The sequence below is a fragment of the Danio rerio genome, chromosome 13, assembly GCF_052040795.2.
Source record: "Danio rerio strain M-AB ecotype USA chromosome 13, GRCz13ab, whole genome shotgun sequence".
In the NCBI taxonomy this organism is placed as follows: Eukaryota; Metazoa; Chordata; class Actinopteri; order Cypriniformes; family Danionidae; genus Danio; species Danio rerio.
The window spans coordinates 39,110,001-39,126,936 of record NC_141033.1 but is presented as its reverse complement, the minus strand read 5'-3'; the positions used below and the strand labels follow the sequence as shown (position 1 = coordinate 39,126,936).

At 36.8% G+C, this 16,936-nt stretch overlaps 1 protein-coding gene and 2 long non-coding RNA genes across 10 annotated transcripts in view; 1 reads left to right on the top strand and 2 right to left on the bottom strand.

Annotated features, from left to right (window-relative positions):
• Positions 1 to 16,936, top strand: part of pacs2 (phosphofurin acidic cluster sorting protein 2) — an 80,514-nt gene that overhangs the window by 36,066 nt on the left and 27,512 nt on the right. For 4 of the 8 annotated variants that reach the window (XM_087278616.1, XM_087278613.1, XM_087278615.1 and 1 more), the window contains exons 2-8: positions 5,927 to 6,014; positions 7,520 to 7,609; positions 8,057 to 8,182; positions 9,038 to 9,197; positions 11,378 to 11,451; positions 11,897 to 11,977; positions 12,088 to 12,144. In XM_087278616.1, coding sequence (XP_087134742.1) covers positions 5,927 to 6,014; positions 7,520 to 7,609; positions 8,057 to 8,182; positions 9,038 to 9,197; positions 11,378 to 11,451; positions 11,897 to 11,977; positions 12,088 to 12,144 — 676 coding nt within the window. Of the gene's footprint in view, positions 1 to 5,926; positions 6,015 to 7,519; positions 7,610 to 8,056; positions 8,183 to 9,037; positions 9,198 to 11,377; positions 11,452 to 11,896; positions 11,978 to 12,084; positions 12,145 to 16,936 lie in introns of all 8 variants that reach the window. The other 4 variants (XM_087278614.1, XM_087278611.1, XM_087278610.1 and 1 more) reach the window with 1 other exon arrangement.
• On the bottom strand, positions 639 to 6,416 carry LOC148679611 (uncharacterized). Its single transcript, XR_015944946.1, has 2 exons — positions 4,841 to 6,416; positions 639 to 4,802 (listed from the first exon to the last, which is right to left on the bottom strand). It is a non-coding gene; the product is annotated as an uncharacterized LOC148679611 (long non-coding RNA).
• LOC147841158 (uncharacterized) lies at positions 8,284 to 11,714 on the bottom strand. Its single transcript, XR_015506262.1, has 4 exons — positions 10,339 to 11,714; positions 9,861 to 10,139; positions 8,856 to 9,716; positions 8,284 to 8,770 (listed from the first exon to the last, which is right to left on the bottom strand). It is a non-coding gene; the product is annotated as an uncharacterized LOC147841158 (long non-coding RNA).

The following is a 16,936-nucleotide window of genomic DNA, read 5'->3' as shown; positions in this document are numbered from 1 at the left end:
AACATATATGAACTCATACAGCCCCTTACAGTCTCCAGTATGTTACTAATTACAGAAAAACTGCACACAGCATACATATAGTCCTTATTTGGGTTCAAAAAACAACATGCAACATGTAGCCCAGTCAGTGCAAACCTCCTATCTGTATCTTTAATCTTCGCCAGCACATGTAACCTCTGTTAGAGAGTAATTCTGTCATTCTGAGTTCATAATAGTCCAAAAGGTGAAGATAACAGTTAAACATGGCAGTTTGTTCATGTTTTAGGTTGCTGAAAGAATCATTTTCTCCTTCGTTTTTTCCACGCTTCACTCTTGTCCGCTTCTGAAAGGATCGGATGTCAGTAGTGCTTCAATAATCACACGCACGTTTTTATCATCAGCTCAAGAAGTTTGTTATTTCAAATATAGAAGTGTGGCGAGGGATCGCAAGCTCTTTAGAGACAGTGAAACTGCTCAGGCTTTTAGACGCCTCGTAAAACAACAACAGGACACGGCAGATTTTGTTCTTCTTGGCTTTGTGGCTGTTCATCAAGATGGCGACAAGGTTTGTTTGAGTTCTGGTCATTATTAAATGTAATTATACGTATTAATAGTATTATGATGTAATGTCTCGGCTGTGTAATAAAAATGGCGCTTCCTTTGTTTTTTTTTTTTTGTTTTTTTGTATTCTCCTGGCTTGTCACGAGCTAGTGATGCATCTCTATAAACCAATAGCATTCAGCTACGTGTCTTGCTCTGCCTTTTGGTATCTTCTTTTCGTGTTAGGTACCCTGTGAGGTACAGTTCGCTGTTGTGGTACCTTGTGGAAATGGCTATAAAAGCGTACCGACCTATACCTGGTACTGTACCACTCAGTGGAAATGGGCCATTACTGTAATACATGCAACTTTAATGTGCTTTAAAATATATTTATGTATTTCTTAGTCTAGTTCTGTATTGTTTGTATGGTCTAATCCCTGACAGCGTTTTCACTGATGTCAATAGATCACATCAATATCACATAATCCTGAATGTTTCTGTTTTTTTTTGCTACAGAGTTGTTTATCAATGAATACAATGAGGTTGTTTTCACATATAGTTTTGTGTTGTTATTTTAGATCAGTTACAGCCACAGAAAAAAACCTGGACGTTGTTGTTTTTTTATCTTTATGAGAAAGAAACATGCGTATGGAAAGTCTACTCTGAACTGCTGTGTGTTCCTTTGTTGTAGGTTAGCATGCTAATCGCTCCGGGGAGAAGAATGGCTTGTGTGTATATATGTGTGTGTGTATATATGTGAACAATACAGAGCCTTCAGATTATACTGTTTGCCTCTTTCTTTCTCTCTCTCTCTCTCTCTCTCTCTCTCTCTCCTTGTCCTCGCAGTACCTGCTATGTGATTTGAATACATAAATCATTTCTCATTAATATTCTATGAGCTGCATGCATGTGGCTGTTTCTCCATTGGCTCTTGTGTGTATTCTGGCAGCTCCCGGGCCCTCTGAGGGCCTCGCTGGTCCCTTGATCACATCCACTGTGACATTCGCGACTCATCTGAGCTCCGTCTTTCTCTGCATGACTGACATTATCTGCCTCTCGCTGACGGCCGCTCTCCACTTAAAGGCAAAGTGCAATATGCCTTGCTTTTTTCTGAGATGATCCTTGCTGAGATATTCATATTTTTCCATATACTGAAAGAAGATGGGGCTGGCAAGCTCCCTAAAATGACAAAAAAAAAGCATCCATGCAACATTTGTATTATATTCCAGGGCCTTTGAAAGGGTAAAGTCTAGAGGGGATACAGCTGAGCATACTTAAAGGATGCATAGATCCGCATAGCATCATTTTTGTGATACTGTACAATAGGGCTTACAATTAAAATATCTAATTGCGTTTTTTCTTTTTTCTTTTTTTTATTACTTAATTGTTTTGACTGATATTGCAATTTCAATATAGACTTTAAAAGATATGGACGTAGTATCTATGACATCAACCATAGGTTTCTGAAGAGCGCAATAAAGCTGCAATGGGGCGTGGCCAGCAGTCGCCATTTTGTTTGCGCTAATTGCTTCAACCGGGGGTAACCAAATAAGGGCAAAGAGGCGGAGCATGAGGAGAGCTAAAGATGCCTGCTAGGATTTTGCTTATACAGGTTTTCTTTGGGAGAAACGCTTCATTATATATTTCATTACCTGAGACTCTATTGTGTTCTGACGGCAAGAGCTTGGTTGTATACTATATCAATAAAGTGTTTAGATTTTTGAAAACTGTGTTGTAATACATTGAGTCACTAAGCATTGAACTTATGACTTTTTCTACAGGAGGAAAACGCAAATTACTTCCAAACGCTTCAAATATAGTCTGTGTTAGTGAATGCATTGCTGTTTATGAAATTCAGTCATATAACACTGTATGACAAGGTTTCATATAACTGTTATAGAGCCTACAGCTAATCAATCTGTCAGATTCTGGAGTGCTTTACAGGTCTAAAAAAAATTATAAATGATCTTAATTAAAATTAATACATTTATAGAGATGGTATATAGGTATATAATTTCACTTACATGGGAAATGGAGGCAACTTAAATGGTTTGTGAGCACAATTAAGTGCACACAGCATGCCATATAAAAATTCACCCCCTCACAGTTATCATGTAGGGTAATATTAACTATATAAACCAAAATTGTTCTTTGTACCAGGCTGTAAACACCTCTTTTTCTGCTGTAAAGTAGGCCATTTTCACACTGGGTTCAATAGAAATCTGCTCTTATCATGGAGCCAGGACTTCTGGAATTTCTGTGAATTTGCAGTTTCAGTTACTTCTGTATTTGCTTCTCTAGGGAGAGCTGGATGTTTCCACTTGGATTTCAATTTGATTTGCAGTTTAATTTTTTTAGCTAAGCTTCAGCTTAATAATCTGTATTTTAGCGTCTTACTGCTGAAATTCAGTGAGTGTTTTTAAATATTAAGAAATTAAATAGAGATAGTAACTAGAGATGTGCGGATCAGCTGAAATGACACTCAAATCCGCGGCTTCATAGAAATCATCCACCCACCACAGCAGATTCAGTAAGCTATATCTGCAGCACCCGCGATATAACCGCCATCCGCGCTTTACTGATAGTAACAAAAAAAAACAAAAACATAAAAATACAGAACACTCAGCAAACAAACATGGCTGACAAGAGCCTTTCTGTAGCTTATTTTGTGTAGCATCTGTGATAATTATTGTTTTTAGACAATATATCACGACATTCAACGTACAGCAGTAGTACAGCAAAATGGCAAAAATATGTGTGAGACGAAAGTGTATATCTCCTTTGCAGCATTTGGATGAGGTTTTTAAATCCCTCTTTGGTCACTGGATTAAAAGGCATTGTGTCTTTAGCGAGGTCTTGAATTATGGTGTTGGTTATCTTCTATTGCCCTCGTTATATTTTGTCATATAGTGTAACAGCTGCAAACAGCTCTGAAATTGTATTTTTCTGTTGCTTGCCACTATATTGAGTGTCAATAGTAATACTTTAGTAGACTTTTTAGCAAGACACTCCTTATATAGCCGTCTGTGGTGCTTTTTTAGGGGCTGGTTGATGTATTTGCTCATGCTGGTGTAACCCCACCGGTCCTACACTGCCCAACCCGCTCCGAGCAGGGATCGAACCGGCGACCTTCCGCATGGGAGTCGGTTGCTCTAACAAGGAGGCTAAAGACCATGGCCTCTAGCATCCGTCGCTAGAGCACCTTTAGAGGTCAGAGGAGTGAGGTTTACCTGCACAGTACACACTAGCTGGCCTCCGTTACACTGGCAACAATTCTGCGACAGCTCTTACAAATGACCTGTTTTTGTTCGATGTCTTTAAAACCAAAGTATTCCTATATTACCGACGTGCTGTTTTTCTTTGATTTTAATTTATCTTTTAATGCTTCTGAAGCAGCAGATGCCATCATTCCACTCATTCGTACTTTTCTGTTTGTTTGTTTTATTGTGGGCGTATCGCATTGTTTGGGTGCACAATTCTGATTGGACAGCACGAAAGTGTGGTCACTCAATTGACAGCATGACACTTTTGCTTTTTGACACAGACAGCATTCACACTTTTGCTTTGAGTGGGGTAAATTAATACATCTTTATTTCATATCGCAGCCACTTTTAGGTAATCGCAACGTTTCAAATTACGATTGCTATTCAACTTCGATTAATCGCACAGCACTACTGTGGGTAGTTTTAGGGTTGGGTAGGGGTAGACGTTAATAAAACCCAATTTACTGGGTCATTTAATAAATAATCTTAAATAATTCTTGTCAACTTCAAGCTGGTGCTTTATACACTGTAAAAAAAAGTTTCCACATTTTGTGATTCACAAGTGTTTTCTGTTTGTTTACATTTGTGAATTTCATTATAGGAGATTTATTTCTGCTCTGTCCACTTTTGATGCTTTAGTCGTCTGAAACGATATTCTCTTGTGTATGTTTTTAAGATGCAGCTTGTGTTGATATTTTCCCACACAGAATTATATTAAAACATTATATTCTGAAATCAAAGAACCCTTATTATGTTAATTTAAACCTTACCCATTTTGTTTTGGAGGTCTCCTACAATAGGTTTATATGCATTTTAATATAAGATGACAAAATTCTCAAAAGTTCTCATTCCATTAATTTGAGATTTGTTCATTCTAAACCACTCCTTTCTGAGAGCCTGCTGTTCTCTGATTGATCAGATGCCCATTTTTTCACTTGTACAGTTTAATCATTTGAAACAAGATATTGTTTAAGAAATGATTTATAATGGAGAATTAGATTTGTAAAATAACAAAATATACTGGCAGCTTATTACCAGGTTTTTGTACTGTAAATTACAACACCAATCCAGACAACATATGACTTCAAACTAATAAAAATGTCAATAAAATTCCCTTTTACAAACTTTTCAGCATCAAAAGCTTTTGCAGGAAAGATCAAGGTCCCATATTGCAATTTAAAAGCATAAATAAGTAGAGAAAAAAACATGAATCACAAAATACAGAAAACTGTCAATGTATGTTTTACATTGTACCTTCGAGAAACAACCTTTCGATAGCTTTGCCTATGAAGCAATTTTGCAATTTAAATATGCACATATTTAAATCTGGCCTGTCTGCATTATTTGATTTCAAAGCTTTAGTGGAAGAGAAGATTATCAGCAAAAAAACAACAACAACTCAGTTGTCTCTCTTTTTTTGGTCTAATATTCATTGTGTCCTAAAATATACATTCTGGGAATGTTGTGAATGTGGATGTGGGTGTTTGGATTGTTTACTCATTTGCATTATCACTGCATGTCTTTTTCAGGAGGTTGTTCTTGTTTACTGCAGCGAGGGTGTGTGTTTATTGTGTTTTAGCAGCAGAATGACTTGCTTTGGCACATCTGAACAATTCCTCCTGGCTGAAATGACAGGGTTTCAATGGAACGTTTTGTAAACAGTTTTGTATGCGAGCTTCTACCAGATTGAAATCCCTGAACTCCACTTCATCAGCTCTGTGAGGTTTTCTGGACTGATCTGTCCCAGCTGAAAACTGCTGTAGACATGTGTTCAACTGAGTTTCAGAGTTTAGTTTGGCTGTAGTTGTTCTTTGGGAGATTTAATTTTCTTTGGAAATTGATGGAGGATTAATGCTGTGACGGAGTGATAAGGGACTCACGATATATAAACAACTACCTACTTAATCCTGTTCCTATACATGTGGATCACACATCCAAACATTTACTGGTAAACATTAAATGAGGGCTTAATTATTCCTGAGTGTATTAATGCGATAGTTAACCCAAAAATGTCCTTCACTTACCCTTATGTTGACAAACCCATGCAGCATGACATGTTTTCCACGTTCATTATAAGCATGATGACCTACAGCTCATTGAAGAGTTGTGTATAATGGCATATCTGCTGTTGTTTTTGTGTGCAGGTTGTGTAGTCTGACTTTGAAGAAGCTGTTTGTAATGAAGGCGCTTGACAAGGAGCTGATCTCTGTTGTCATTGCAGTCAAGATTCAGGTAAGTGGTCAGCTGTAAAGAGCAAGTTTTTAAGCTGCAGCACGTGATGATCTTTCCCACAAAGAACTATATAAAGACATTATATTCTAAAATAAAAGAGCCCTTATCATGTTCATATAAATCTCCCCCTTTTTGTTGTGGAGGTTTCCTGCAATAGGTTTATATGCAATTGTTTATGTAGCCTGCTGTTCTCTGATTGGTCAGATGGCCATTTTTTTATTCATTCGCTCATTCATTTTCCTTTCCTCTTCCGCTTAGTCCCTTACTTATTGGGGGTCGCCACAGCAGAATGAACTGCCTACTATTTCGGCATATGTTTTACACCGTGGATGCCCTTCCAGCCGCATCCCAGTACTGGAAAACACCCATACACCCAAATACATTCACACACGCAGCCACACACTATGGCCAATTTAGTTCACCCAATTCACCTACAGTGCATGTCTTTGGACTGTGGAAAAAAACGGCACACCCACGGGGAGAACATGCAAACTCCACTCAGAAATGCCAACTGGCCTAGCTGGGACTCGAACTAGCAACCTTCTTGCTGTGAGGCGACAGTGCTAACCACTTAGCCACAGTGTCGTCGTTTGTTTATTGGTATGTTTATTATTTAGTAACGACTGCCGACTGCCTCGATCTTACTATGTTTATTCAAACACATAAAGGAAAATGAATGAATGTTTCATGGTGTGACGGCAGAAGTTTGATTTAAATACACTTCATTGACCATGTGCACATCGACATCACCTGTATAATATATAACTGCAGGTTAAGTATGTGTATATATAGGGTGCGAATTACAGAGGGATTGAGGGGGGTCTGACCCCCCCTAAGGAAATCCCCCTGAAGGAAATCAAAACCAGATGTATGGGGTTGTTCTTCCCTTTAAATAGTTCGCTCTGATCTGTATCTTAAATAATATTAATAATTAAAATATTAAAATGTAAATATACTTTTGACCATCCCATAATGGTTCATACCATTTTCAATGCCTAATCAGCCAATCTGTCAATGCGAGTCTTTCAACAGTCTGAAACTGCAGATCAAAAGACTGGAAGTGTCTACAAGACACTTTTCCTGTAAAATAGGTGTTTGTATCTACATAAATCTTAAAAGTAAAGTAAAATGATGCATAGTTAGTATAGTCGTACCTACAGTAACCTCTAAAATAGAAGTTGAACACCCCCCAACCCCCCAAACCCCCCCCCCCCCCAACACCACCAACAACCCCACAATCAGATTGTCAATGTATAATTGGACCATGTTTATATATAATAACTTTAACTGTTAAAAGCTATTAGCTACTAGTTAATTAGTAAATGTTATTAGTAACTAATAAAGTTATGGTACCTAATAACCTTAATCTTTCTGATTTTGATTGTGATGGAATAATGTGCGCCTTTTGTAAAATTGCTGTGAAACAATAATCATTGGAGAAAGTGCTATACACATCAACTTGAATTGAATTTGGGCTAAACAGAATCTATGTATGTTTGTCATAGGGCTCGAAGCGGATTCTGCGCTCTCATGAGATAGTGCTGCCCCCTGCTGGAGGGGTGGAGACGGACCTTGCACTCACATTCTCTCTGCAGGTAAACCTGACCCCAAAACACACATTCACACTCAAAAACCACTCTTTAAAAACAGCAGCTCTGTTCCAGAAGCGACCTGCTGTCTGCTTGCCTACATGTGCATCTGTGTCTTCTGGCAGAGATCCTCATAAGTGACTAATTTGCGACGCTCTGCATCACTTTGCAATGCATTATGGGACTGCTTTGGCCACAAAGGAAGCCTGCTGTGCCGCTTTGAAATGCAGCCAGAAGGAATGTACAAGAGAAGCTGTCTTTGCTTCAGAAGTGTGCCTGCGATGCCTTCAAATGCTTTCTGCGCGTGCCGCTTACTAGCTTTTGAAACGCAGCCAATTTTGCTTTCAAGACATCATCATTTCAACCTGCACTGATTCATTTTGAGCCTTTAGTATGAAATTGAGTTTGATGGGTTTATTTTTCTCTCTCTCTATCCTCTTATTGTGTGTGTAGTATCCTCATTTTCTAAAGCGTGAGGGAAATAAGTTGCAAATCCTGCTTCAGAGGAGGAAGAGGTACAAAAACAGGACCATTTTGGGTTACAAGACGTTGGCTGCTGGTTCTATAGACATGGCAGAGGTATTTCAGGCTTCACCCTCCGACTAAGAGTCAGTTAAATATTCAATGGTTCAATATTAAAGCTCACATGTTGACATGCTTTGTGTGTGTTTGTGTCTGTTTGTGTGTGTATGTTTACATGTTTGTGTGTGTTTTTGCTGTTTGCGTGTTTTTCTGTATTTTTCTGTGCTGTGCTTGTGTGTGTTTTTCTGTTTGTTTTTGTGTGTGTTTGTGTGTGTTTGTGTTTTTGTGTGTGTTCTTGCATGTTTTTGTGTATGTTTACATGTTTGTTCATGTTTATGTTTTACTGTATGTGTTTTATTATGCCCTTATTTCTGTGTTTGTTTTTATGCTATTTTTTGTTTGTGTTTTTCTGTGTTTGTGTGTGCGTGTTTGTTTTTGTGTATGTTTACATGATTGTGTTATTATGTGCTTTTTATATGTTTTTTTTGTCTTCTGTGTTTGTGTGTATGTTTACTTGTTTGTGCATGTTTGTGTTTTATCGTGTGGGTGTTTTTTCTGTGTGTTTGCATGCATTTTTGTGTATGTTTGCATGTTTGTGTGTATTTGTGCATGTTTTATTATGTGGACATGTTTTTGTGTGTGTTGCTTGTGTATGTTTGTGTTTTTTATGTGGTTTATTATGTGGTTGCACATGTTTATTTGTGTTTTTCTGTGTTTTTGTTTGTGTTGCTTGTGTATCTTTGTGCATGTTTGTGTTTTTGATGTGGTTTATTATGTGGTTGCACATGTTTTTCTGTGTTTTTGTTTGTGTGCTTGTGTATGGGTTTCTTTTTTGTGTGATTATCTGTGTTTGTTTGTGTGTTTGTGTGTGTGTGTGTGTGTGTGTGTGTGTGTGTGTGTGTGTGTGTGTAGGTGATGCAGCATCCTGCTGAAGGAGGGCAGGTCTTGGCTCTGTGCAGTAATCAGAAGGAGTTTCTGGGGAAAGTTGCAGAGATCTGGATCTATTCCCTGTCCAGTCAGCCTATAGATCATGAGGAGGCGGCCATTCTTGGACAGAAAATCAAATGCTCAGGTTAAAAAACTTACAGACATGCATATTGGTTTATAACAAATTAGTCTACTGCATGTTCTTGGCTGATGATCTCCAATGATGCGTCATTGTTTTGCTTATGATTCAAAAAGAGAATCAATAGCAAAACAATCTTTACTTCACATTACTTTCTAGAATTATAAACTAAAATGTATTTTGTTTGTTTACTTTGGCCCTGATCAAGAAACAATGATGCTTATACAATTTTATACTACGCTTACAGAAGCTTTACACTCACTAACATGTCATTCAGTGTAATAATAGTTTAACTAAAAAGTCTTTTGTCAGTCAGATTTACACAATACTAAATGACACAGACTGAACTTCATTATCCCATTTAGGGAAACTAAAATTGCAGCAAGGTGCCATAACACAGGTGAAGTTCCATGTTAACATTATCAAAATATTACCACATAACATACAATACATCATTTTCTAAATGCATCTCTCTCCCAGCTGGAATCATTTAATGACCTAAGGCAGGGGTGTCAAACTCAAATCCTGGAGGGCCGAAGCCCTGCACAGTTTAGTTCTAACCCTGCTCCAACACACTTACCTGTAGGTTTCAAACAAGCCTGAAGGATTCAATTAGTTTGATCAGGTGTGTTTAATTAGGGTTGGAACTAAACTGTGCAGAGCTGCGGCTTTTTTGGAACTGAGTTTGACACCCGTGACCTAAGGGCTGCTATTTTAAAATAATTTCTAGTTCTGTTTGTCCTGCCTAGAGGAACTCTAAAATGACGTCCTGATGGCAGCAGCTGAAACACAGAGTACAATGGGTCATCTGGGGTGCATAAGATACCCTGAGCTCTTTTTAAAACATTTATAATGGTAAATTACCATTAAACCAGTTTGGTTAAAACTGATAATCTTCCCTACCACCTTCACAAGGCTACTCAACCTGTTCTTATTTGACAAACATTACTAGCTACAATGCAGAAAGTTAAAACAGATTCAATAAATTGTTTATAAAGCATTGTCATCATTAAATACAAACCCAAAACTGTCTAAGTTTCCTTAGACAAAACAGTCTTTGTTGAACTTATTTACAGGCAACCTGGGCGTTAGGTTGAAATGTCAACATATTGTCAATAACGACCCCTAGATAATTATGTGTGTCAACAATTTCAATGTCCAAATCTTTAATAATTGTTATGCTGGGGTAGGAGAAGTCTTCCTGTAGTCTATCACAATATATTTAGTTGTATTTACATTCAACTGGAGAGAAAATATATCACACCAGGAAGTAAATTCATCCACAACAGGACTATGCCCCAAATCCTGATCGTGGAGGAGACTCACAATCACTGAATCATCAGCATATTTTATGATAAAAAAGTTCCTGTACATACTCCGACAATTATTAGTTTAAATGATAAACCAAAGAGGTGAAAGGCAAGATCCTTGAGGGGGGACCCAGTGGAACAATACTGAAAGTCAGAAAAAGCAGGATTGACTCTGACACACTGCAGACGTCTTACTAAAAAGTCCAGAATCCATCCACGAATATTAAGATCCAAGTAAAAAAAAAAAGAAATGAACTGTTAACACTTTATTTTGATGGTCCATTTGAGTTTTAGTAGACTGTCTGCTTAATTTCTGCTGATACTGCTCCTTCAACAGATATTTAACTGACTATAAGAAACTTAGCAAGTACATGTCAACTTACACTAACCATAACCATAACCCCAACCTAACAGTCTACTTATAACCTAATGATAATTAGTTTGCATTTAGATGCAATGTAACTATAATTCAACAAACGGACTATCAAAATAAAGTGTGACCAATTCATTTCTCAACCAACAAATATGGCTTCATACTATAGTATAAAAAGCCAAAGAGAAATAATATTATTTTCAAATTTTCTTAATTTTTAACATTACTTTGTTTGATTTCTCATTTGTCAGCAAGATGATCCTAATCATTCAAATTGTAATGCAATTTTTTATGGTAAATTATTTTATCTAGAAATCTTAAGCACAGGCCACAATAAGTGTATTTTTCCATTTGAACGAATATGCATCTGTTATCCTGAAGGACGCTGGAAGATTTGAGAAGCTGGAACTCTTATTTTCTAACATGATAAAAGCATCTTATCCATTCAGGATTCAGGAGTGGAAGCCCTTATAACCCTTAATGATTGAGATTTTTCTGTGTAGATAATTACTCGGAAGAAGAGTATGAAAGCTTCTCTTCAGAGCAGGAGGCCAGCGATGATGCAGCTCAAGGACAGGTGATTATAAACACACTATTTAATTCAATTCATTTTTATTACTATTGCAGTTTTACAATGTAGATTGTGTCAAAGCAGCTTATTATAGAAGTTCTAGTAAATTGAAACAGTTTTCAGAGATGAAGTTCAGTTAGTTCAGTTCAGTGTGGTTTAAATTTCACTGCTGAAAGTCCAAACACTAAAGAGCAAATCCATCGATGTGCAGCTCCACAAGTACCAAACTAAGCAAGCCAGTGGCGAGGAACAAAACATTACCAATTGACGAAAGTAAAAGAAAAAAACCTTGAAAAATCAGGCTCATTTGGGCATGACCATTGAGAAATTTCTACACACACACACACACACACACACACACACACACACACACACACACACACACACACACACACACACGAAGCATCCTCTTCTTCCTGTTCTCCTGCTGACCCATTTGTGTGTGCCCTAGGATCTGGAGGATGATGAGTACGAGATAAGTAAGCCCAAAAAGCAGAGGAGGTCAATAGTCCGAACGGCATCCATCACCAGGGTAAGAGTGAGAATTTACTCACAGTCTTGGCTTGAGGTGAGATGATGCAGTAAACAGACTGTTAATATGAGTGTGTCTGTATGTGTGTGCTTCTCTTTCTCCATTAGCAGCAGAACTTTAAACAGCGGGTTGTGGCTTTGCTCAAACGCTTCAGAGTCTCAGATGAGGTGGGTGAATATTGCACTTGTTTTGTGGATGAATATTGGATATTATCTTTTTTGTTTTTAGACATTTGATTATATTAATAATTCAGTGTACCAAGATAATGAACATGTGCAATCAGGGTGTCCGCGGGATCTTAAAAAAAGTATTAAACGTAAATAAATCAATTATGAGAAAATTAAGACCCTTAAAATGTATTAAAATGTCTTAATTGTGTTTTTACGAGGTCTTAATTTTTGTTCAAGTGTTGTCCAAAGTGTTTGACTCCAGAAAAGCATAAATTTATTTATTTTTCTTTTAATATTAACAACAATGTGCTTAATCCACATGATTGCTTCGGGTCAGTGCGTGTCCGGCCAAGCTCCTCCATTCAGGTGATGTCACGTAATTTACAACAAAATTTGCGTAATTTGTGATGTGATGCTCACCACATGTATCGAAACCATAGAGCAAACAGACGGCAAAATGGGAAAATGTAAGTTTGAGTGCTCCTGCTTGGAGAATGACGAGTTTAAACAGTGGCTGAAGCCTGACGCTGTAAACAACCGCGTAATTGAATCTTTCAAGCTTCGTTTCTTCCGAGCTTATCTGATTTCTGTTGCATGGTTTTGCTCCATTGATTTATTTAACTACAACTGTTTGTGGTGATGAGGTTTTAAAATAATCTGACAGTATCTTTAAAAAGTCTTAAAAAGGTATTGAAATTAAATTTAGGATTCCTGCATATAGTCTGGCAATATTGATATCTTAAGCTCTTCACAATACATTGAACTAAAGACTTTAGTTTAGAGAATGAACTTACTTTATTATTATTTTTTTTTTACCATGTAAGGCTTGAGATATCACAAATATTTTGATGTCTTTGACAATTCAAACATGAGCCGAAAACAGAGACAATCGGCTCCAAAATCCAGCAGGCGGGAATGCGGGAAATAACAGCTCTCCTGCTTTCCTCCATTAACATTTGAATCCACTGAAACCCCTTTGTTTAACCACCCCATCTACATACTGTACTCACACTGAATGGTCATTTCTAAGTCTGAATGTTCTAAATCAACCCAAGTGACTTTATCTATCATGTTTGATATCATTTGAAATGTCTCAGTGCGACTGGTACAATGGTCTCATTCCCTCAGAAATAGACAATCAAAACAATAATTATATAACTTCAGGTATCTTTTGAACCACTGCCAAGGGTGTGCCTTTCCTATAGGCAGAAACTCTTCCACTAAATGCAAATGACTTGTTTTTTTACACACCCCTTTCCTTGAGGGAATTCTTGGATTTTCCACTTAAGGGATGGTTTCTAAAATGTTCTGCGCGATTCTGCTATTCAGATCAGCCATAACATGGAGCTCTAACCATGTTATACAGCAAAAACATCCTTCATTTTTATCTTTGTAAATACATTTAATACATAATCTTACTGTATATGCCTTTCAGAAGTAAATCTATATACATTGCCCTGCAGGTGTTTGACCTGTACTGCACCTCATAGTCTCTAATCCAGCTGCCATTGGCCAAATCAAGCCAGTTCTCCTCCAATCCTCCTTGCTGTTGCTCCTGATAATGGGTTTTATTTCCATATTAGTGATCCTGAATGTTAAATCGTTCTTTTTGACCAGATCTTCTAAGTGACACATCTAAGAGCACTTTTCCACAAACTGCTTTCTTTCTAACATTCCCGATACTTGAAATAAAAGAATTTTTCGAGTGCACTCTGGCACACCTCTTCCAACCGGGCCAGGGCCCGATTCAGAGCACTCCCCCTTCTGAAACGATCTGGGAAACAGGCCTGGACATGGTTCGGATAGCATAGTGTGAGAACGCCCTAAAACTAATAAAAACTAAACAAAAACTAAGTCATTTCAAAATATGAAAATTAATAAATCTACCTGAAATCTAAATCTAAATAGAATTTGAAAACAAAAAGTCAAAACAAAATAAAAGCTAAAACTAATTTGAAAAATCCAAAACTATTATAATCTTGTATTGAGGTAAACAATACAGAACTGCCAGAAAGGACTCACCAGTGTGAACCACACTTCATAAATGTTTTAATTTATTTTTTGATATGGAGTGATTATAAGAAAGTTTCTGGTGCAAAACTGGTGCAAGTGGCGATTAAAGTGTCAGAGAGATGAAAAAGCGGTTTCTACAGGTTTGTCAAGCCCACTCACCTTTGTGAGACTTTCAGGATTGTGACGTTGGCTCAGATTTGTAAAATTAACATAATCAGGGCACTTTTGCCGTTTAAATACATGTTAGTCGGGTTACGCTTGTATTTTTTTGTGTGTGCTTCTGAGCCTGAGTTTTGTTTCCTTCTCACTAGACCACTAAATCCATGTTTGTGCACAAATTAGTTTGTGTTTAACTAAGTGTATTTCAGCTTTACTGAGACCTCTCACCTTTGACATGATTTTGTAGTTGAAATATTTCACCTATTAAACCGATTTGATGATTTAGTTGTAGGAGGGTGATTTCTGCTTTAGTGTTGAGTGTGAGAGTCCTGACCCTCGCTCAGGCTCCACAGATTAATTTAGCCATGCATGATCAGCTTTAAAACGGAAACCCTATCCTTGTTAACTGATAATCTCGATGAGGAGAGATCTGCACAATGAGAGCAGGACTCAAAGAACTCTGGCTGTGATCCAAATAACTCAAGCAGTCTGTAAACTGTGAACTTTATGCAAATTTGAAATGCCGTGCTGATGGAATAACTGGATGAGCTGCTACATTTGCCAAAATGCAATGCATGCAATGTTTTTAATTTATTTTTGGTCACCTTTAACACATAATTGGAAAAAGAGTTATTAGTGAAGCAAGACCATTTTGGTACTTGAAAATAAAATAGATGATAAAACGTGTTTTACCTAATCTTGCTGTTAAGGAACTATTTGTCATTTTCATTTAGTTTAATATAGTGCGCAAAATAGATAAAACTTAATAAAAATGAAAAACAACAACAACGGTAAATTAGAAAATATTGGACCTAGTAAAAATATAAATATTTTTATAAAATAATACTGTTAATAGAAACCAAAAAGGTTTATAAATATAACCCTGATCTAAATTAAATTGAAAACTCTGTCAATCTTGCAGTAATGCATTTCTTTACTGTATTTTATTTGACATTCTTACAGTTTTTGTTGTTTTTCTGCATTATGTTTTAAAATTTAAAAGATTTAATGATCAAAATAAATTCTAGCAATCAAAAAGCATGTCTAATTAATGGAAATTATAAGAATTTATTCAGAGTTTAAAATGTATCAGGCAATGAATCTGATTGGCTGATAGCTGTGCGATATTCTGCAAATAACAGCACTAGTCCAGCCTCTTCACCATTCACCCTTGTGTATTACTCCGCCCACATACAGCAACAAGCAGAGGACACTACAGTTTGACAAATATGTGTTTATATTGCAACTAAGCTGTTTATTTTTAAGGATAGTGCCTATTTTAAATATTTATTATTTCTGAGAGACAGTGCATTGGCGGCCTTTACTGCCATACTGAACAGATCAAAGACAGGTGACGTTGTCCATCCACAAGATGGCGACAGAGACTGCATAATAAGCCCTTAGAAGAAAAAAAATCAGCGTAATTTCAAATTACAGCTGATAAAATCATTATTATAAGAGTAAATGACATTCTAAGTCGATCTCTCTCTCTTTGTATGTTGTAGTGCTGTATTTATACCATATAACTGTAGTGTATTGAGTGTGAGATGGGACTACGATATCAGGAATGTTTTTATTTTTTCTTGGCCACTGTTTGTATTACCTTGAGTTACTTTTTGGTTGGTCATCTGTTTGTTTCTAATGCGTCTCCTGTTTTCGTTACTGCAGACTAGTCCCATAAAAAGAAAGAAAGAAGAAATGACAGTAATTTGCTAGTATTTTGCACTACTTTGGCTTTTTTGGGGATAATTATTGTGATCTCCCGATTGCAACAGAGAAATACTGGGAAGTCATCTCTGTAGACTGATGGCACTTCATGCCTTTAAACCTTATAATCTTAAATTGTCAGCAAAATCACTTGTTTTGTCTTCACTTTAGACATTACGCTAGAGAATCATTCAAATACTAGCTATAAAGTGATGTTGGTGAAGTAGCAACGCTTTCTGCTGGTCTGACGGTCAGCTACAGATATAATTGAGTACAAAAGATTTAGATTCTCCTGTTTGATTATCTTTTTATATACGCGATTATGTCCTCGAACTGTTGTATAAATGTAATATTACACAAGTAGCAGTGCGATGTGGCTGTATGTCTGCCATGGTGGGACAGTAAGGCACTCGGCTGGATATGTGCATTGGTGGGACAGTAAGGCACTTGGCCCACAGCCACATCGTACTGCTACTCGTGTGATATTGCTCATACATTTTCAGAAGCTATGAAATGAATTTTAAAATCATCACTAATTCTGTTTTATTCATGTTAAAATTGAAATGATTCCCTTTATAACTTAAAGTTTTATTATTTATTTTTTACATATAGACTCAAAACATTTTTGTGCTGCTTGTTCAAACTACTTACTTATAATAAGCTGAATCAACACAATTCTTGAGTTTTTTTTGGGATAACTTAATAGTTTTTACAAATTTAAGTTGATTGAACATAAAACAATTCAGTTAACTTAATCTATGTGTGGGACCCAGCATTTTTTACAGTAATAATGAAGAACATTCTGCTGTCTCTAATTCCATTTCTATGGCAGGATTGCGCATTTCTGATTGAAAATCTCACGGCTCAAATGTGTCATGCTTGTAGCATAGTTTAAATGCTTGAAATTGCA